A 22,995-nucleotide genomic window follows, 5' to 3' on the forward strand; every position below is an offset into this window, starting at 1 on the left:
ATGTAATGGTATTGTAATGTCTAGCAAATAAAGTCCAAAAAACTTGAAATTTGAGTATTAAACATACTGTATATAATTACAACAAAATACTGCACAAGATTGAGAGCCCTGATTATTATTTAGCCAAAACAACTTCAGAAATATAACTCTGTAAGCATGTATTTGGAATAACATGTGTTTATCATCTTTACCATTGTTGTAAGGCTGCCAGAGCCTGAAACGTGTAGAATTGGTTTGCGCAGTGTATGGTAGTGGAACGTTAATGAAGAGAACATCAGTAGTTTGAGTGAAGTAAAACTCATCTATTAGATGCCAAGTGATGCCACCGTTGATGGCGTATTGCAGCAGAATGGAATGAGACCTCTCTGGGGTACCTACAGCAAAATGAATACATTTACGTTCATTATAATCTGATTTGCAAGAAACACTACTTTATAAATATATATTCATATTTAATATAATTAGGTTACTCACACTTTTATTACAGATTTTTACACTATGTATCACTGTTTTTTTTATAACAATTGTAACTGTTGGCAGGCAATACACATACTGTACGTATGCATCCTCTTAAGCATTCAACTGGATGAGACTTTGGAAAATGCTACCGATGTAAGGGTTACATTTGCATGAATATTAATGATATACATAATAATAGTTAATTTATTTAGACCCAAAGCAATCTCAGCATTATCATTTTTTATTTCAGGCAAACCATTTCCTTTCCTACAAAACCACCACCATTTTTCAGCAAATCAATATTTGTTTACAGTATCACAAATTATATCAATACAGAATCATAGTATTATCACCTCTGTTACAGTAGTACCCACAACATTCACACCTTTTGGGCAGACAGTCCTCATCCGCAAGAATTTACAAGCTAATCCTACAAGCACTCATGCCAGCAACTTTATTCATGTGAGTTGTTTTACTGATTGAATGATCTGTAGGGATTTGCTTAAAAGTGTTAATGAAAAAATAATAATGCTTTGCACTTTCAATCTAGACCAGGAATTCTGTGGCTGAACCAAGAGTAAAACTCAAGGCTTTTGACTACCAGACCTGATCCTTAAACACAAGATCCTCCTTTCTTCATAAGAGCAGAAGAATGGCCATAATGGTTCAGATCAATGATTCAGCTAGCCCTGTCTCCTGACAGTGGCTTGTACCAGATGTTTTAGAGGTAGTGAACAGAACAGGGCAATTTATTGAGTGATCCATCCCCTATCTTCCAGTTCCAGCTTCTGGCAATCAGAGGTTTAGAGACACCCAGAGCATCAGGCTGTATCCCTGACCATCTTGGCTAATAGCCATTGATGGATCTATCCTTTAGGAACTTATCTAATTCTTTTTGAACTAAGTTATAGTTTTGGCCTTCACAACATCCCCTGGCAATGAGTTTCACATGTTGACTGTGTGTTGTGTGAAGAAGTATTTTCTTATGTTTGTTCGTAACCTGCTGCCTGTGAATTTCATTGCACGACCTCTGGTTCCTGTGTTATCTAAAGGGGTAAATAACATTTCCTTATTTGCTTTTTCCACACCATTCATGATTTTATAGACCTCTGTCATTTCTCTCTTCAGTCATCTCTTTTCCAGGTTGAACAGTTCCAGTTTTTTTAATCCTTCCTCAAATGGAGGCTGTTCCATACTCCTAATCATTTTTGTTGCCCTTCTCTGTATTTTTTCCAATGATAATATATGGGTTTTTTCTGAGATGGCATGACCACAACTGCGTGCAGTATCCAAGGTGTGGGCATACTCTGGATTTATATAGTGGTATTATGATATTTTCTGTCTTATTATCTAGTCATTTCCTAATGGCTCCAAACATTGTGTTAGCTTTTTTGACTGCTGCTGCACATTGAGCAGATGTTGTCAGAGAAGAATCCATGATGACTCCAAGCTATCTTTCTTGAGCGGTAACTGTAAATTTAGACCCTCATTATTTTGTATGTATAGTTGGGATAACATTTTCAAATGTACATTACTTTGCATTTATCAACATTGAATTTCATCTGCCATTTTGTTGCCCAGTCACCCAGGTTTGTGAGATCCCTTTGTAACTCTTCACAGTCTGCTTTGTACTTAACGATCTTGTATACATTTGAATCATCTGCTAACTATGCCACCTCATTGTTTACCCCCTTTTCCAGGTCATTCATGAATATGTTGAACAGCATTAGACCCAGTACAGATAATTGAGGACTCTGCTATTTATCTCTCTCTATTCTGAAAATTGACCATTTATTCCCACCCTTTGTTTCCTGTCTTTTAAGCAGTTACTGAATCAAAAGCGGACCTTCCCTTCTATTCCATGACTGCATATTTTGCTTAAGAGTCTTTGGTAAGGGACCTTGTCAAAGGCTTTCCGAAAGTCCAAATATACTATATCCACTGGATCATCCTTGTCCACGTTTGTTGACTCCCCAAAGAATTCTAACAAACTGGTGAGGCATGATTTCCCTTTACAAAAGTCAAGTTGACTCTTCCCCAACATATCAGGTTCATCTATGTGTTGTGTATCAGAGGGGTAGCTGTGTTAGTCTGGATCTGTAAAAGCAGCAAAGAGTCCTGTGGCACCTTATAGACTAACAGACGTATTGGAGCATAAGCTTTCGTGAGTGAATACTCACTTCATCAGATGCATCACCCACGAAAGCTCATGCTCCAATACGTCTGTTAGTCTATAAGGTGCCACAGGACTCTTCGCTGCTTTTACATCTATGTGTTAGATAATTCTGTTCTTTACTATAGATTCAACGAATTTGCCTGGTACTAAATTTAGGCTTATCTCTGGAGCCTTTTTAAAAAATTGGTATTACATTAGATATCAGCAGTCATTTTGTACAGAGGCTGATTTAGGTGATAAATTACATACCACAGTTAGTAGTTCTGCAGTTTTGTATTTGAGTTCCTGCAAAACTCTTGGTTGAATATCATCTGGTCCTGGGGACTAATTACTGTTTAATTTATCAATTTGTTCCAAAACCTCCTATTTTGATACCTCAATCTGGGACAGTTCCTCAGATCTGTCACCTAAAAAGAATGGCTCAGGTGTGGGAATCTCTCTCTCATTCTCTGCAATGAAGATGATGCTAAGAATTCATTCAGCTTCTCTGCAATGGCATTGTCTTCCTGGAGTGCTTCTTTAGCACCTTGATTGTCCCATGACCCTACTCATTGCTTGGCAGGCTTCCTGTGTCTCATGTACTTACAAAAAATTTTACAGTTAGTTTTTGTGTCTTTTGCTAGTTACTTTTCAAATTCTTTTTTGGCCTGCCGAATTATACTTTTACACTTGACTCGCCAGAGTTTATACTTCTTTCTATTTTCCTCACTAGGATTTGACTTCCAATTTTAAAAAGATATTTTTGATCTCTAACTGCCTTTTTTATTCTGTTGTTTGGATAAGATGGTGGGGTTTTTTGGTCCTCTTACCGTTGTTTTTTTATTTGGGGTATACATACAGTTTGAGCCTCTATTACCGTGCTTTTAAAAAGTTTTCATGCAGCTTGTAGCCATTTCACTCTTGGGACTTCTAATTTCTGTTTTACTAGTCTTCTCGCTTTTGTGTAGTTCCTCTTTTTCCAAGTTAAATGCTACAGTGATGGGTTTCTTTGGAATTCCGCCCCCCCCCCCCGGGATGTTAAATTTAATTAATTTGTGGTCACTATTACCAAGTGGGTACGCTATATTCACCTCTTGGACCAGATTCTGTACCTCTCCCCTTGTGTGTTCCAGGACAAACTGCTCCAAGAAGCAGTCATTAATAATGTCTAGCAATGTTATCTCTGCATCCAGGGCTGGCGCTTCCACTAGGCGACCCTATGTGGTTGCCTAGGGCGGCAGAATTTGCGGGGTGGCATTTTGCCGCCCTTGGTGGCAATTTGGCAGCGGGGGGTCCTTCCACTCTGGGTCTTCAGCGGAAATTTGGCAGTGCGTCCTTCACTCACTCTGGGACCTGCCGCCGAAGTGCCCCGAAGATACAGAGCAGAAGGACCCCCCGCTGCCGAATGCTCAAGGGAGCGCTGCCGCCTAGGGCGGCAAAAACCCTGGCGCCACTTCTGTCTGCATCCCATCCTGAGGTGACATGTTCCCAGTCAATAAGAGGATGTTGAAATCCCCCATTATTATTGGGTTTTCTGTCCTATGTTACCGAACTTAAAAAACTCTCTGTAATACCTAGTTATTAACATAGGGTCAGATTCTCAAACTCTTACTAACGCTGACTAGCACATTGCTCCAAAACTAGATCTTACAGGGAGTCTACAGCCCTGCTTCAGAATCTGACCCATAATGTTTTGAGTATGCATGCTTATTGGAATGATAAGTATACTGAGCTGCATTTTCAATCACCCTGGCAATCGTCATATCTTTTTTATTATTATTTTTGAAGGGGTAATTTTGAAAAACAAGAAGTCATCAGCCAAGATTTTGCTTTTAACATGTGCTATTTGGGCATGGTCATAATAGTTATCCTCTTATTTCCATAAAGATGTTTAATAATAGGAGCAAGCAGCCAATTATATTATTAAATGACAGACTAGAAGGATCCAAGCTGAATCCACATGGATTTTTTTTTAAATTGTCCAAACAGAAATCGATTTAAGACTTTTGTTTAAAGAATAACCAATGTGGTTCTGAACTATCTTGGCATTGTTCTTTGGCAAAGAAACTAGTAACTTGGATGCAACTGTGCAGCCCTTAGCTGCATGTAACTCTCTAGTAAGTTAACAGGAATCTTGCATCCACAAGAATTGCAGGAATGCAAGCTCTGTGCAAGTGGCCCCCTGTGCCTGTGTGGAACTCCACATAAGTTACTGGGGCCCCATGCACCTCCTGTGGTCTGAACACACATACCTCCTTTTCTTAATGATGTTATGACAAAGCAAAAAAAAAAAAAAAGGTCAGGTAATTTGGAAATGAGGATCAGACTGCATCACCAGCTTGATCATACCTATATTAGATAAACTGTTTGGCACTTGTGATTTCTGGTGAACAGTGATTATTCTTCACATTGTATTAAACATAATTCCTATGCTCATTTATATTATGTCTACTTGGACGTCAGATAGTGGCAACTTTTGATCTCTGTCAAGCTGGGTTAGATTTAAATCAGCAATGAGCACATGAAATCTCCACAGTTTGTTACTAATCCCCTAAGTCATCCAGTATAGAGATCATTGTATTAATTAATCAGTTGCTAAAAACCATTTACAATAATTTTGACCTATGCAATTCCAAAAATCTTTAAATTATAATTTTTCTTTTATGCATCTTGAGAGTACTCAAAAATAGCATGTTTCTGGGCAGCACAAGTCTCTAGTTGAGACTGCATGTGACATAACGAGCTGGAGCTTGGATTTCATTTAAAGGCCAAGTTATAAACCCCTGGATAAAGGAAGTAGGAACAGAAGGGGTGATAGCTTTAATAAGAGGAAAGATAACAGCACACCTATCATTAGTTTGATGTTTCTTCTTAGTTAGAATAAGTATGGTGAACCTATTTGGTATTAAAATGAGCATGATAAAAAATCTCATAAAAGTTTCAATGTTATTTAGCATTAACTAATTGCCATTTAAATTAATTTTGTAAATTTAAACTCACATACTTCTCTGTAATATTATAATATACGAGTAAAATTACTGAAAAAAACACAATTAAATAGTGAACCTACCTTTTGCTATAAATTTAAATGAAAACTGGATGTATATAGTATTTGTACAATCTAGATCTCTTGAAACAAGCATTCTCAGCCCTTCCTGTAAATACAGAACATCCATAGAAAATTACTGTTTCCCATATATTACATTAGCATGTCTATATTTCAGTCTTGCTACATAGTTCTAAATAAGTACTGTAAAGGCTTAGTTAAAAATCAAGAAAAAGAACTGATAAAACAATTTTTCCAGAATTCATATATACTTTTACAGAAATATCTAACTCTTGACAATAAGCTGCATTATACAGTCTGCATTATTATAGCTGTTTTCTGCGTATTCTAAATAGAGTTAACACTAATCTTGAGCTTCCATTTCATAGTAGCATATTTTAATACGATCTCACTTTAAACAGCACATTGTGAGAAGAATAACATGGCATAGATCAATGATGATCCTAATATTTCACAAAAACTCATGAAATCACTAAGCAATATTTAATTGTGATAGATAGGGTAAGAGCGGCATGGAGGGAAGAATGCCAGGAAAAAAACAAAAATAGAGAGAGAATGGACAATTTCTTACTGATAATTTCCTTTTTGCTAGCACTATCACCCACAATTCTGGATGTCTGGGTTGCTCGCCTCCAGGGCCGGTTCCAGGCACCAGCAAAGGACGTAAGTGCTTTGGGCGGCCAATGGAAAGGGGTGGCACGTCCAGGTCTTCAGTGGTAATTTGGCGACGGGTCCCTTGGTCTCTCTCGGAGCAAAGGACCCACCGCCGAATTGGTGCCAAAGACTGAAGCGGCACAGCAGGGCTGTCACCGAAGTGCTGCCGATTGCGGTTCCCCCCCATCTGCCCCCTGCTTTGCCGCTTGGGGTGGCAAAAAAGCTGGAGCCGGCCCTTCTTGCCCCTCTCTGCAGCTCACAGAGGCAGATCAGCCTTTTGGTGCTGCATGATCTGGTCACACTGCCTCTGCTCTTGCTTGCTACCAGATGAGTTATTCCCAAGCTCTAAAACTTGCATAACATCATTAACACCACATATTCCAGAGAAAACGAAATGATTATGTATATTAGATCAAAGAAGATGGTCATACGGTAATGAATCCATTTAATATCTGACCCTTGACTCTTAAGCCATTCAGGGTGGGTTAAATTACGGGAGATGTTGCTAGCAGAAAGGAAATTAACACCAAGAAATTTTCCATTCTGCAACCCAACATCTCCCATAATTCTCGATGTCTGGAAAGTAGCGATTAGTGAACAGATGCAGGGTGGGTTATGAAACAAGTATCATAGGAAAGAAGTACCCTACTTTTTGCGAGCTCTCTCAAAAGTCCATATCATTTCTGAAGCACCTCCCTGGCAAAGGAGGCTTCTCCAGAAATCAGAAGCTCCACTTTGCAGCACTTAATGAAGGTGTTAGCTGTAGACCAATGAAAGCTTTGCAAATTTCTAAAGTGGATGCACGTGTTTGTTGTTAAGGATGTTGTAGAATGGCACCTTGAGCCATTTTGGGACAGGAACCTCTGATGATCTGTAGACTTCCACATTACACAGTCTAATTATACATCACTTTGTGATGGAGGACTTGGAAGTTCTGAGTTCCTGGCATTTGGGGTGGAAGGACGTGAATAGAGAGCCCAATCTTCTTACGGATTCTGTATGCTTGAGATGTTCTCTTGACATCAAAGATGCCACACCTTTCTAGTTGGACAGAACAAAGAAAGCACAAACTCTTGGCAAGTGTGCAAGGAGGATTTTACATTAAGAAGAAAGGTCCTGAACACCACCTTGTTTTTGTGTAACACGCAGCAATGTTCCTGTATAGATAAGGCCGCCAGCTCTGATACATTCCTGGTGGAACTGACAGCTACTAAGAAACAAGTCTTAATGGATAAATAAAAGGCCAATACTGAAGTTAGAGGTTTGAAGGCATAGATTGCCATGGACCACAAAATTACATTTTTTGAAGAGTGACCTGACAACTGGTCCAGCTAATCAAACTTCTTGAAGATGTCTGGCTAGCTGTGGATTGTCTGCCAGGGAGCTGGAGGACCCTATGAATAGCACACTAATAAAAGCAGACACCTGACACACAATGGTACTGGGCTGAAGGCCTTGGTCTATGCTTTCTTGGAGGAAGTCCGGAATGGTTGGAATTCCCAGATTTCTGGGATTTGCACTGTGCTCTTGGCACCAGTTGTTGAATCTGGGCCAGAGAGAGGAGTATGCTTTTAGTGCTCTTCTAGGTGAAAGGAAAGCAATGTCTTAATAACTCTGGGAGGTAGATCAAGACTTTCTAGAGCTTCCCTCTCAATAGGCAGGCTGTTGAAGTCATTTTGGGTCTGGATGAAGAAGTGGGCCTTGCGAGAGGATGTCTGGTCTCCATGGAAGTTGGAGCTGAGGCTCCATTAGGTCTGAGATCCAAGGTCTCCTCAGTCAGTGAGGAGTTTTCAGTATTTACCATTACCTGTTCTCTTTTTATTTCAGGACCACCTTCTCCAGTAGCTGAAAGGGTGGAAATGTATAGAGTAGCACCTGCAGCCAGCTGTGCGATAAGGCTTCTATTCCCATTGATCTAGGGTATGCCTCCATTGTGAAGTATTTTGGCCTTCTTGTGTTTGTACAACCCGAGAACAGGCTGGTTGGAAAGAGGTTGACAATCTGAACTAGAAGATCGAAAACCTCCTGATTCAGGCTCCACTCAGAGTTTTGACCCTGCGCCTGCTGAGCCAGTCTGTCTGTTAGTTCAGGTCCCCTTTGATGTGAATCAATCTCAGGGAAAGGAGTTACTGTTCTGCCCACCTTATTATTTCCACTGATTCTGCATATAGTACTGAATTCAGGGTTGTTTAAATATATAACCATAGTCGTACTGTCTGATTGAAACAAGGCACTGATCCCCTTCAGGGTAGGCTGGAACCTTCACAGAGCTAACTTAATTACTTTCAGCTCTAGACAGTTTATCCTGGGAGCATTTTTCTCCTGGCTCCACAGGTCCTGAGCTGTTTGGGTCTCCAGGTGAGCGTCGATTGTGAGGACTAAAGGATCTGGAAGAGCGATGGGCATGCCTTTGTGGACATTGTCTTGGGCTAACCACCAATATAAGGAGTTGAATACTGTCAGAACCTGTCCTTGATCTTTGATGCCTTACAGGGCGTGGTCTCACACCTTCAGAAAGAAAGCATGAAGACATCTGATGTGTGACTGTGCCCATACAAAGAAGTGCTAGGAGTTGGAGGCATAGTAGCAGGGTGGGCCTCCTGTGGCTCTGGAGCAAGGAAATACATTCCTAGATGGAACCAGGGAACTTTTCTTGGCACTGATGATGAAGCCATGCTCCTGAAGGAGATTCAATGTCCAAGATGTGGTCCTGTGCACTGCTGACTGTGATAGAGCGCTGATCACAATGTCATCCAGACATGGTTACTGGTCAGTTCCCTGAAATCTGGCAATCATCACCACCACCATCTTTGTAACAACTCTGGGGCTGAGGACAGTCTAAATGGGAATTTTTGGTACTGCTAATGTTTCCTGCTGTAGGCGAACCTCAGATGTTTGCAGTTGCACTGTCTGAGAAGGATATGGAAAAGTGTCCACTAGAACTACTGAAATCAAGAACTCCCCCTGTGTCAGGAATGAAACTGTACAGGCCACGGTTTACATCCAAACCTTCATTTTCTTCATCCACTTGTCAATCTTTTGAGGTTAAGAATGGCTCCGAGACACGTACTTCTGTACAATGAAGATGATGGAGCAGAACCCAGATAACTTTTCTTCTTTCTTCTCTCTTTCACTCCCATATCCAGATGATGAAATATTTTGTTCTGGATCAGATTGTGTTTTCTGGGGTCATGGGAACTGGGTGACTGGAGGAAGAATGGAACGGGTGGAGCCCACCGCATGAGGGAGTATCTCTGGCTTACTATTTTCCTGATGCACTTGTCTGTAGTTGATGCAACCCATTCCTCTAGGAAATGGAAAATCCTGCTCCCTAACTTCAACTCTGGATGGAGGCCTATGTGATCTTTGTCATAAAGTGGATTTTGGGATGGAGGTAGAGCTCCATTTGGACTTCCACCCACCCCACCCCAGACTTCGAATCCACTGTTTTCCACTGAGGAATCTATTGTCCCTTTGCTGCTACCTCTGTGAGGATGAGGAGTGAAAGAAGCATCTCTCACAGTAAAGGCTGGTCTATATCACCTCCCGAGGGCACTTAGTGGTGAAAGGAGAGACAGTTTGGATTTGCTGCACTGTGAACCATCATCATAACCAACTTTTCTCCAAAAAGGAGGGATCATGTAAACTTGGCTGAGCATAGAACCTGCTTACAGTGAGTATCCACCTTCCGGATTGGCGCCATAGCGGGTGCCTGGCTACTGAGCTGGAAGCCATGGCTCGGGGTTAGGACCTCATTGCATCCACTGAGGTGTCAGCTACAAACATCGTTGCTAGGGAGAATTTCTTTAAAGTGGAGCCAAAGTCAGGGTGATCTCTCTCTTTAAGGGCTTTGAGATCTTCCAGCCAGGAAGGAGATGCTCTTTCAAAGCAGGTAACTGCCAGGGATGCTCAGAGGGTGACAGAAGAGGCTTCAAAGCCCATTTTGAGAGTGGCCTTCATCTTTCTATCCATGGGTTCCTTAGGATCGATCTCCCCCTCTTAAGGAATAAACATACTCCTGGGGAAGGTCACTACAGCATGTCACCCTTAGGTATCTCAGCAATAGAGCCCTTTGGTACTTGAATGTTATAGAGCCTGAAGTTTGCTCTTGTTAACATGCTTGCTCTGATCAGGCTTGTTCCATTAATCCCTCATCGCTTCCTTGAAGGAGGCGTGAAGGACTATTGCTGCCTCAGGGGAGGATTTTGAGAGGAGAAATTTACTCTGAGGTTTACTCTCAAGAGCATACTCAGGTTTCACAGCCAGACAGCTCACCTTCCTCAGTGGGGGAGGGGAAGGAGGAGGAGAAAGAGGAGTCAGAAGATTCTTATCTTCTGTTCTTTTGTGTGCCTTTTCTTTTCCCTTTTTAGCGTGCTTTGAGAGTGTAGCTCTGCTGTGGCTTGGTGACGCCTTTTGTGGCTTGCCTTCCTTACGACCTAGAGTCCTTTTGAGAGGACTGTCTCACTTCCCCTGGGATCGGGAGGGGGAACTCATTGTCAGAGTCCTCCCTGCTTGAAGGCTGATTACAAATCCTGCTTCTTTCCCCAGGACACTCAGGATCCATTTTAAGACTGGGGGGAGGGGAGGGAGATTTGTGACCCTGCAACCTCCCCTCTTTGTTCTGCAGAGGTCCCATGGGACTTATCTCATGAGTCAAGTGGTCAGGGCCCTCCTTGCTTTTGGAGCCTCTCCCTGCTCTGTACTGGGGTTCCCAGTCCATTTTTCCCATTTGGAGTAACAGCTGCCTCTGTGGGTAGGGGACCCCTCCTGCCTGTCCAACTCAGGATCTAACAGAGTTAGGGACAAAAGGCTGGGTGCAGGCTGGGCACACCTCAACATCTGCTGAGTCTGGCAAAGCTGCCTCACGTAGAGCACCACTTGGCTTTGACCTGATGCTTTCTTGACTGCTCTGCCATGCCTGTAAGGGGCACAGGAGCTAGCAGGAAGATGCTGCAGGGGAGGCTCAGGGAGTCTTAAACCCCCAAAAGGTTGACAGACCCGGGAGGAGGAGGAATGTCAAGGAGGGAGAGTACTGCTCCCCACTGCCCAAAAAAATAGGCAGAAAAGTTAAAATAGGAGGAGGAAGAACGGAAGCAAAAGAACCATCACCGTCTGCTGCTGCAGAGGCACAGAGTCTGTCACCACGCAGGAACAGAGGGAGTTTGGCCAGACTATGCAGCAACAAAACTCAGCCTCTGTGAGCTGCAGAAAGAGGAGAGCACCCCAGATGTCCAGAATTGTGGGAGACAGATGGCTGCAGAAACCAAAAAGCAAGCAATTGAATTTTTAATCACATTGTCAAGTTTTGCTAAAGGATGCTTGTACTGGTGATAGGGTGTACAATACAATCAGATTGTTACATCCTTGAATTCATAGAACACAGGTCTGGAAAGGACCTCCTTGGTCATTGAGTCCTGTCTCCTATTGCACGAAAACTCATCATATAATCCCATTTATAGATTTATTAAGATCTATTTTAGGTTGCTTGCCTCCACTACTCCTACTGGAACACTGGCTATAACCTCAGTCCTCTGGTGGTTCTTCTAATTTTCAGCCTAAATTTATTCATGGCCATTTTATAACCATTTGTTCTTTGTCAAAATTCTACTTTAGTTTAAATTGCTCTTCTCCACCTACAGACTCTAATACCTCCCTGATGTATTTATAAAGAGGAGTCAGATCCATGCTCAGCCGTTGATTTGCAAGCTTAAACAATCCAAGCTCTTTTAGCCTCCACTCATAAGATAGACTCTCCATTCCCCTGATCATCCTGGTAGCCTTTCTCTGCACCTGTTCTAGTTTGAACGCATATTCTCTTTTGGGTCTTTCTGTTCAACCACTATAATACTCAGCTCTGACTGTTTGCTGGAGCTTTGAGGGACTACTGGCATATTAACAACAACATTGTTACCACCATTAAGATTTTATATAGATCCCAAAGGCCTTTACAAAGGAGGTAAATATTGTAACATACTCCTTTTAAAATGGGAATAGATCAAAGCACATTAACATAGTGTTAATATGTGTCAGCAGGATCCACCTGGACATTAGTCCACGGCAGGCTAATTACAGGTACATTCACACCCCAGTTTGCTGTGAACTAACTGTTCATCTAGACAAGCCCTAAGTGGATGGCCCTGACTTTGTGTGGATCTGGGGAGCAGAACCACTGCTCATTTGGCAGGGATTTGGCAATCCTGGACTCTGCATGGGGTTTCTCACAGATTTTTCCCCTCTTCTAGGGTTTCCTTCCTCAGGTATTTCTTCAAGAAGTATCTATCCAGGTTTAAGACAGTTAATATTCTTAATGTGATTTTGATTATCTGAAGTTGCTTAACTGGAAAGGAATAGAAGTTGTGCAAAGAAATATTTTTAAAGATTTCACTGATTACACCTAAATTAATATTTACACTTTATTTTTGAGAAGCACTAAACTAATGGTGTGACAACATAGCTGTGGATTTGCACTCTAACTGAAAATGGCTTGCATGTCAGCTCAAAACTAGAGTGCTTATGTGAACAAAGACATATCTTAAGGTTATAAAGGAAGTGCAAGGTTTGGAAAGTAAGCTCTATTCTGTCTTACATATTTGATTTTTTACTTTATCTATCTAACTTCATAAAAATAAAATTTAAGAATATACATTAAACATAATTAAATATAAAATAATGCTAAATAATCCACATCATACAAAATTTGCAAAGATAAACAAGTAGGTTGAGATTTATAAAATTAGCAATGGGATTTACAAAACTAGTGGGGGATTTAGACATAATTCCCTTTAATTTTTCCAAGCCAATTATGGGAGTTGTGTGCCCAAACCTTATAATTGGCTTGGAAAAATTTCAGTCATGGAGTTTTATTTTCAGCTTTCAGCTTTGTTAGAAACGACAGCAGAAGTTAAAGTAGAAATTGGAAAAATAATATGTTAAATGTTCAAAAAAGGAAACGTACTGAACACAGTGAATATAACTCAGGCTAGAAAATAGTTTCAAAGGTGAAAAATAACCTCTTGTCTAAAATTATTAAAATAATCATTTGCAGGAAACAAAGAAAGGAAAATATACTTGCTATTATTTAGAGTATTGATTTTTTATTAAATGTTTGAATATAAATAATATCTAACCCCTTTAAAAATGAGAGTAGTTCCAGATTTGATTGTGTCACTGTTCAGGTTTCCTCTCTCGGCACCATAGACTTCAGGCCAAAGATCAGGATGCAAGTTACCATTGAAGTCATCTTTCAGAACAGAAGGCAGAGGTGCAACAGGGACACAGTACGGACCTCCAAAGCCTCTGTCACACCTGACAACATATTGGTGGAAAAAGGATTAATCTATCTGAGGTAATAAAAATACAACTTTACTATGAAAACAGCACATGATGTCAAGTTTGTCTACTTACACACAGTGGCCTGAGTCACAGATTCCATGGCCAGAGCACATCCAGGGACATCCTGTAGCCAAGACTACATTATCTATAGCCCAAGAACCTGCTCCAGGAGTGTAATCATATTGAATCCATCTGAAACGTGTTCTGGGAGAGCTAGCAAAACAGAGAAAACAGAACTCACTTCGAAAAACAGCATTCTAGTCTGCATTTGGGAAAGGCAGTAGAAATATCTTACATGTATTCCAGCTGAAACTGAACCCTATCCTGGAGTCCTTCTCAGGCAAAATTCTAACTGACTCTAACAGGAGTATAGCCTAAATGAAAACTGATTAAGGATTTTAGGATTATTGTGTCTATTTCTCCTCAATATCTAGCTCTCTGAGTCTCCATTTTTCAATACTGTACACATAGTTGGGGGGGAGGGATGGCTCAGTGGTTTGAGAATTGGCCTGCTTAATCCAGGGTTGTAAGTTCAAGCCTCAAGGGGGCCACTTAGGGATCTGGGGTAAAATCAGTATTTTGGTCCTGCTAGTAAAGGCAGGTGGCTCGATTCAATGACCTTTCAAGGTCCCTTCCAGTTCTAGGAGATAGGCTATCTCCATTAATTTACTTTATTTATTTATAGTACTTTGCAATGGGACATGTATGATGCTGAATTCATTGCTTAGATTTATGGTTCAGATGTGTGCACCATTTAACACAATGTAGTTGAGCAAGAGGCATTAAATACATTAGTATTCAATAGCTAGTTGCATACACAAATAACTTTTCAGTGCAGCTAGGAGTTTATCTGTATGAATCAGTTTGTTTTAAACTATGATATGTCAAGCTAAAATTCAGAAGACAGAGAGCCCTCTCCTGTGCCCATTGACACGGAAGCAGGATTGGGTTCTGTGTATTGTCAGGGTTTTAAAAAAATCATAATTTCATTAGAATAAGAAGGCAGATGAAAGATCTTCTCCAGTATCATGTAAGGAAGAAGGAATGAAAATATATATTTCTATAACTATTGCTCATCCTGCAGTACATTATGATTAGCTGGAGGAAAAAAGTTGAAAAATCTAAACAAAGATGCTATTGGTTAGATGATCTTGTATTTGTTCAGGCAGGTAACATGCAAAGGACTGGAACGCATTGCATACCATACCATCTATACCACTGAATGCAAAAATCCCATTAACTTCAATAGGATCAGGAGGGGGCCCAATGTATGAAGAAGACTATTTGGGAACAGAAGCATGGTGTAGTGGACTGCGCAGTGGGATTTGGTGCCATGAGTTGAGTTCTAGCCCCTATTCTGATGTTGACTTCCTGTGTGACCTTGATATGTCACACTAACTGCTATGCACCTAGTTTTTTTTTGTAAAAGGGAGTAACAGCATTTACCATAAGGGTGTGAGGCTTAATCAGTTAATACTTGTAGAGGGTTTTGGTGAGGTAAAGCACTAAGATGTGTAATGCTAAGTATTATTATCATTAGCGTGTTAATACTTAGCATTACACAGTTTAATGCTATTCCTAAACTTGGAGAATGGGTTCATTAAGAAAGCAGAACTCAGCACATCTGCCATGTTTGGTTACAACTGTGTCTTATTCATATTAAGGAGCAGGGTTTTAATTCTTCCTAAAAATGGAATTTTTTTCCCAATCAGAGAGGCTGAGGTTCGCAGGTTCAGCAGCAGCACATTCTGATTTTCTTTAATGTCACAATTAATTCTGCTTTAGTGGGAGTTATGTGGTTATGCTACGTAAGATATAAATTTTATCATTCCTATACGGATGTGATGATGGCTTAATTAAATCTGACAAAGGAAGGACATATGAGGTCTTATCATTGTAAAAGTGTAAGTGCATATATCTTGGTCTGAAATGGCATTGTATCTATCTGTGCACATGGCAAAATGCCTTTATTTTAAGGTGTTTTTCTTCTGAAATGTGTGAGTGCATTAATTTCTGACACTTCATTGGTGAATCTTTAAAACCCCATAGTAGATTTACAGCCCTTGTTCTGGTTAGGTCAGAGGCAAGACTCAAGAATTGACTTAGCTAAATTTGATACTTTCACAAACTTTTGCAGCTCATATTATATCTATTGAAATATTTTAAAGTGCAGTTTATAGGGATGATGTGTTTATTTTCTGGCACATTTCATATTTAATTAAGAAATAATCAGAAAATTCCCAAGCTGAGGCATATTTGTTCAGATTAGTTCAGAAATGCCTATATTTTGGTATAAAGCCAACACAACAATTCTCACATGGTTGGAAGTGGAAGGTAGACAGTAATTCGCTTCCAGTTCTGGAATCTTTCTGATCTGTAAATTGAACTCTCAGTGTAATGCTGACAACCTATGCTTGGAGGAACACACTCTTCAGTCACCAGGTGCCAGTCTCTCCCATTATTTAAGGAATACTGCAAGTGAATGCCATGGGAATCGCTGAATGGCTTAGTGCAACCCATGCTCAGCTCAAACTGCAGGAAAGTGGAAGCTGACACATGGAAATCCCAAGTCTCAGCATAACGAGGTTTACCTAAGAAAAGAGAACAAAAATACTTTCTTACTATGTAACGTTTTAATATTATGTAATGTCTGCTTTTTCCTTGGGCTCAGCATTTTCTACTTTATAGCCTGAAAGCATTTCTCCTTTCCCCAACAGACTATTATACAGCTATCCCTCATTTTTAAAATGGATCCTATAAAGACTTAAGTCCTTTGTAGCCTAAAATATAGGCCCATTCAGACCTTTCTTTAGAGACACATACCAGTATCTTCACTGAACATCAGAGCTGTATCCATAGATAGACAGTCAATATCTACTTGACCCCCTTGGATCCTGTACCAACTTGCTTGTAAATCCGCAGATCCATCAAATTTATCTTGAAAACCAGTCTCAGAGCTGTCATTCATTCCTATAAAGACATCATCCAAGGCCCACTGTGCTGAAAGTTTCCCTACAAACAGAAAGACAGAGAGGTTAGTGGAGCCCCAGTAAGATATTTAATCATGTCTGTACTATTCATGCAGACTAGCTTAAATGTTTCACAATTCCAATACCACCATTTTGTGAGGATAGAGTTCAATCAATTAAAATCTTCTTGCTAACCATACCTGACAAGTTACTCAAGACATAGTCCAACACCTAGTGGTGGCTCTGTTTCTGAGGAACACAGACATTTCCTCCTCTTTAGTCTTCAAGCTGGAATACTACTGCCATCATAATCTTTTCCTCTTTTTCAATGAAGTACTCCCTGAGCCTCTGTTATGCAGATTGGGCTTCTCAACCTTCCCTTTCTATTGCTAAATGGGAATGGGCTCCTGACTAGTTAAGATGGGGGTTCTGGTCTGGAAAAGGGAGCTGTGGTGAGGAAAAGGTTGAAAACTCCTCATGCAGATAATATTCATGGAGTTCCTCACCTTCTCCCTACCTCATCTCTGTTCTCATCTTCTTGCCTGAGCCAGCCCAACAATCACATCAATCCATTTCTCTCTACACTCTCATACTGGACGTCCTCCTACTGTACCCCCTTTAATACTACCAACTGAGAAGCAGGAGGACAGGAAGAGAAAAATGACAACTAACTTCAGCTTATAAATTGTAGGCAAAACATACATCAAGATGATAAAGAACACATCTAAGTAACCATATAAACTTACTTGGGCTGCCTTCCTTTTCTCATTCCCTCATGTCTGTTATCAGTCATAAAGTTTGATTGAAACTTAGAGTGTGAACAGTTTGGTGTAGGAGCTGTGTAGTTATTTGCACTATAAAGCACGATGCACATTTATGGTGCTATATAAACAGTAACAACAACAATGATAATATTATGACTGAGAAAAGCCTTGTTTAGCAGTAAGCTATGAATAGGCCAAGAGCCAAAACTGTCCTGTGGTAGCTGTAAAGGCATAATACATTTTTAGTTTGTTTTTCCTAAAATAAAATGTCCACAGCTCTTAACCTTATTTCCAAGCACTGGAAGGCTGGATGTTTGTTTTATTGGAAAGCTGCTTATTAAATTTTTAGTAAAGCATTGGTTACCATGTTGGGGTTGCCACCATCGGAAAGCAGTTGCAGATGTTTTAGCTTCACGGGGTAGATCTATTGAAACAATCTGTGGTTCTAAGTAAGACATGTAATCGAGCTCTCGCAGCAAATGCCAGGTTATTCCATTGTTATTTGTGTATTGAACTACCAGCCCTGTATTAAAACAGAACAAAATCATTTATTTACACCGCACACAAAAAAATAAGGCCAATCCTTCAGTCCTTATTCAGCCAAATCCCCATATCAGTTTAATGTACACTACATGACATGGGCAAATGGTTTTTTTTTTCATATAGCATATAATTTTTTGTGAAGAGAGCCCTTTGTTGGCAGCATGTTATTACTGTTGTCAGGATTATTGGTTGTCATATGTTGCTTGCATCTGACAGGGCCAGATTCTCCCTTTGGTTATACAGGTACAGCCCCACTAAAGCTAGAGAGATTGCACCACTGAAACTGTGGGAAGAATTTGACTCACATATTTTAATACATTTAATATCTATTTCATATAATTAATCCTATGGCTTGTTTGGGTCACTAAAAGGATGTGTTTTTGCAGGCTATAAACCCAGTCCTCTCTGAAGATGGCGCCTGACTATGATTTCACCCTTACTATATATACTACATCCTTAAAAGTTACATTATCTTAGATTTACTGTGGTAGATATTAGAACACAGTAGAGCCATGGGGGACAGAAGTCATTTATTGGCATTGCCTGTCATATAGGATAATGAAAGAAACACCACTAAGATACTCTGGGTTTGATTCTTCTCTCACATCAGTTTTACACCGCTGTAACTCCATCGACATCAGTAGATTTACTCTTGACTTACACCATTGTAAGTGTGAAGAGTAGCAAGCCCTGTGAATGTAATGTATGAAAAGAGACCCTGGCCCTGATTCTGATCTTATTTATACTGGTATAAATCAGGAAGTCCACTGACATCAATGGTATCAAACTGCAGTGAGAGGAAAAAGAAGCTCTCCTGTGTAGAAGGTAACGACCTTCCTTGTCTTGCTTCTCATTTCACTTACCCTCAATTTAAACTGGGAAATTCCATTTAATCTAATGGATTTACTCTTGATTTAGACCAGTGTATGTAAAGGGAGAATCAGGCCCTCCCTCCATATTCCTATTTTATTCTAATTTTCTCACCCTCTTTAACTTCTTAGCTGAATAAATTATACAGTGTAAATGAGAGCTGACTCAAGCCCCAATGTTAACGAACACTTTTAGCTAGACTTTCAACTGGGGTCACACTTTTTTTAGAATACTTATATGATAATAATGTAACTTTCTTATCCTTGACTTTCCGTGACCTCCGTAACTTCCGCAGCAGCTGGTGTGGCTGACTCCAGGGCCAGCTACTTCGGTGCCCCACAGCCAGCTACATTGGCCGCTGCTGGAGCAACCCTGGGCGAGCTGCTCGGGCGGTCCCGGTGCCAGCTGCACTAGCTGCTGCTTGGGAGACCCCGGGCAGCTGGTCCTGCAGACTGCTAGAGCAGCAGCCCTGGGGGCAGACCTGGGGAGTGCCCGAGCAAGGGTCTTGGGGCTGCCGCAAAGCCAGCCACACCAGCCATTGCTGGACTGGCCCTGGGGCCAACTGCTCGGGCAGTCCCTGGGGCCAGCCACACTGGCTGCTGCTCGGGTGGCCCTGGGGAGCACCTGAGCAGCAGCCCTGGGGGCTGCCCTAGGGCCAGCCGTACCGGTCACTGCTTGGGCAGCCCCATGCAGCTGGCTCCGGGGATCGTCCGAGCAGTGGCCGGTGTGGCTGGGTCCAGGGAATGCCCAAGCAGCAGTCCTGGGGGTGCCCTGGGAACCGCCCAAGCAGCAGTGGTCCCGGAGCAACTGGGCCCCAGAAGTAAAGATTTAGTTAGGGGTATTTTTGGTAAAAGCCATGGACAGGTCACAGGCCATGAATTTTTATTTATTGCCCGTGACCTGTCCAGGACTTTTACCAAAAATACCCGTGACTAAATCTTAGCCTGCATTTATCTTCATAACATCCCTGTGAGGTAGCTTTATTAGCCCCATTTTAATGATAGGGAATTGAGGCACAGAGAGGTTAAGTGACTTGCCCAAGGTCACAGTGGAAGTCTACGGAATTGGGACTTGAATGTGGGTCTCCCACAGTTTAACCCAGTGCCCTGACCACTGGATCATCCTTCTTCATCTCTTTCATTATTAGTTTTCTGCCTAAATGAAAACTTCATATTTCTGATTTTAAAACCAACTATGATTATTAAGACATGCCAGACTATGCCAGAATCTTTATTTTCATTGCTTCAAGAACTCTGTGCAAGGATTTAGAGAGATTTACATTTAAACTGCCAGTATAATACTAAGCCTGAGAACTGTCTGTGGGATGCAAATCACATGGGGAGTAAGATCTTTTGTACATTAAGTTTTTCGAATGGTGCAGAAATGATGTTGTTTGTTTCTGCACCTGTCCTGTCAGGCAGTGTCCCGGTGGTGCTGATAGCATCCCCATATGAATTGAGGTTAGCCCTTCTATGGAGTATAGAACCACGCAGAGGTAATTTGCTACAGTTCATATTATTTGAGCTCATACACAATTATACTCGGAATCAGTACATAGTCATATGCATAAGCCTAGACATATTTTCAAACTGCTGTAGAACCAACTGACAAATCATGTTGTGATCCTGTTGTTACACTCTGGGAGGAATATTAGAAAGCATTCAGGAAATACACAAACAATTAATTTTGATTCACTTTCAAAGTTATTTTTTAAACAGCATGCAGTCATCACTCTTCCTGCATCATACCCAGTTCAGCTGGCAGAATAGGACCATAACAATGCAGGACAAGCTAGCTTTAAAAAACACCTCTGATTATCACTGTATCTTACATATCCATGGGAAGCTCAGTTCATCTGCATGTAATGCCAATAAAATAATTACATAATGTTCCCAGCTGCCCTTACACAATAAAAATTATAACACACAGGGTCAGATTCTTATCTGGCATAAATTGCCACAGCTCTAGTGTCTCCCGTGGAACTACATCCATTTACACCAGCTGAGGATCTGCCTCTGGAGTAGCTCCTTCATTCTTACAAAGCTCAAATTTCACACACCTCTCCATCCCCCCCCCCAAAACAACAAAAAAACAAAAAAAACCACCACCAACCTAGGGACACAAGAAAAATAAGAGTACAAGCAGATGGGAAAGATTAATTTATTTGGCCTAAATAATATTTTCTTCAGATTCAGTTTCATAATTCTGCATTCATGAGGCAAATAACGTATAATAAGGTTAACATCAGGTTTGTGTGGCTTGGAGGTAAATAGGAGTTCAAAATGTGGAACAATAATTAGGAGTAGATTGCTTGTTTTTTATTTAAAAAAGATTTCTGTACTCTCCATAAAAGGGGGACAGTTAGTTGATTCGTATAAACTATTGTGACAGGGTCAGGCCAGAGGGCTACAGGAAAGTGGTCAAAGGTAGATATATTAGCCCCAGATTAAGCAGGTCCTTTTTCCCTGAGTAAAATAATGGGCTGTTCCAGAACAATCAGGAAGTTTCTGGAACCAGTTATGGCAGGCAGGCTAATTAGGATACCTGGAGCCAACTAAGAAGCTACTAGAATCAATTAGAACAGGCAGGCTAATCAGGGCATCTGGTTTAAAAAGGACCTCACTTCAGTTAGTGAGGTGCGTGCAAGGAGCTGAGAGTGAGAGGATGTGCTGCTGGAGGACTGAGGAGTACAAGTGTCATCAGGCATCAGGAGGAAGGTCCTGCGCTGAGGACAAAGAAGGTGTTGGGAGGAGACCGTGGGGAAGTAGCCCAGGGAGTTGTAGCTGTCATGCAGCTGTTACAGGAAGCACTGTAGACAACTGCAATCCACAGGGCTCTGGGCTGGAACCCAGAGTAGAGGGAGGGCCCGGTTTCTCCCCATCCCCCCCAACTCCCTATTGGATACAAGAAGAGTTGACCCGGACTGTGGGTCCCACCAGAAGGGAAGGTCCCTGGCCTGTCCCCGACCCACTAGGTGGATCAGCAGAGATTGTTCTTCCCTCTTTCCCCATGCTGGCCAGTGATGAAGTTAGCTGAGTGAACGGCAGGTTTGAGCCATTAGCAAAAGTGGCCAAACCAAGGGCTGCTGTGAATCTCTGAGGTGAACAAATCCGCCAATAAGTGCAGTACCCAACAAGGCAGGGGAGGAACTTTGTTGCACTATGTAATGATCTTATTAATTCTGTAAAATAGGTCCAATGAACAAAAACTCTGCTAAAAGCTGGTTTCCAATGAAAAGGGACATTACCTTCATTCCTGGCTCTTGGTTTGTTGCAGAGAGTACCAGCTGTTTTGCTTCCAATTTGTAAATAAAACTGAACTAATCTGTTGAAAAAAAAATAAAAAAGTGTTCTTACAAGAGAAATATAATACTGTTAGTTTTTTGTTGTTGTAGCTGAAATGTCAAAGCACAAATGCAGTATAAACAACTCTATTTTCCCTAACTTATGAAGATTTTTTATTTAGGTCGCTATTCAGTGCTTCTTAATTTAGGTAAAGTTTCCATCAAAATCAACAACCTATTAGGTCTATGGAAGTTTTTCCCAAGTAAGGAATAGTGTGGAGTCTGTAGAGCAAACAGCGTTTGTGTGGACAGGTGATACCATGCTTAACAAATGCACTGTTCGTACAATGAAATGTGTCTATTCACTAACATTGAAAAAACTTTCATAGAATTAAAAAAATCGTTCTGAAGCAGTTAAATGTGGTTTCATTATTGTGGCAATAAAACCACCTAGACTTCTCTCTTTATGAAACTACTGTCTAACAGCATAATACTGGGCTTTCTTGAAGGATGGGTTAATACTACTGCATTTGTGGAGATTTGGTAGCTCTTGTGAGAATGATATGGGAGAAAGACAAAGACACATTTATTATTATTTTTGAAATTTTAGCAATAAAATTAAAATCCTAGTAATCCTAGTGCAGTGTTTATGCACACACTGGAACAGAGGAATTACCATACTAGTTCAGAGCCAAGGTCCATCTACTCCAGTATCCTTTCCCTGACAGCAACTAGTCCCTGAGACTTCAGATGAATGTGTAAGAATCTGGTAATATTTGTGGGAAAATCTGCTCCACTCATTAGCTCTGATCTTAATCCCTAATAGTTAGAGATTGGCTTAAACCTTGAAGTATGAGGTTAACATCCCTGCTAAAGTTTTTATTATTATTTATGATAAC

General features: G+C 40.9%; 2 protein-coding genes across 2 annotated transcripts in view; one reads left to right on the top strand and one right to left on the bottom strand.

Moving 5' to 3' along the window:
• The window catches only part of PMPCB (peptidase, mitochondrial processing subunit beta), a 267,948-nt gene that overhangs the window by 219,608 nt on the left and 25,345 nt on the right, over positions 1 to 22,995 (top strand). The window lies entirely within an intron of this gene.
• The window catches only part of RELN (reelin), a 468,247-nt gene that overhangs the window by 70,107 nt on the left and 375,145 nt on the right, over positions 1 to 22,995 (bottom strand). Inside the window, exons 31-38 of the mRNA XM_032796143.2 lie at positions 22,061 to 22,137; positions 17,765 to 17,923; positions 16,491 to 16,679; positions 15,985 to 16,258; positions 13,740 to 13,880; positions 13,463 to 13,640; positions 5,685 to 5,769; positions 192 to 374 (exon numbers count right to left, since the gene is read on the bottom strand). Coding sequence (XP_032652034.1) covers positions 192 to 374; positions 5,685 to 5,769; positions 13,463 to 13,640; positions 13,740 to 13,880; positions 15,985 to 16,258; positions 16,491 to 16,679; positions 17,765 to 17,923; positions 22,061 to 22,137 — 1,286 coding nt within the window. The remainder of the gene's footprint in view (positions 1 to 191; positions 375 to 5,684; positions 5,770 to 13,462; positions 13,641 to 13,739; positions 13,881 to 15,984; positions 16,259 to 16,490; positions 16,680 to 17,764; positions 17,924 to 22,060; positions 22,138 to 22,995) is intronic.

The sequence above is a fragment of the Chelonoidis abingdonii genome, chromosome 1 (genome assembly GCF_003597395.2).
Source record: "Chelonoidis abingdonii isolate Lonesome George chromosome 1, CheloAbing_2.0, whole genome shotgun sequence".
Classification (NCBI taxonomy): Eukaryota; Metazoa; Chordata; order Testudines; family Testudinidae; genus Chelonoidis; species Chelonoidis abingdonii.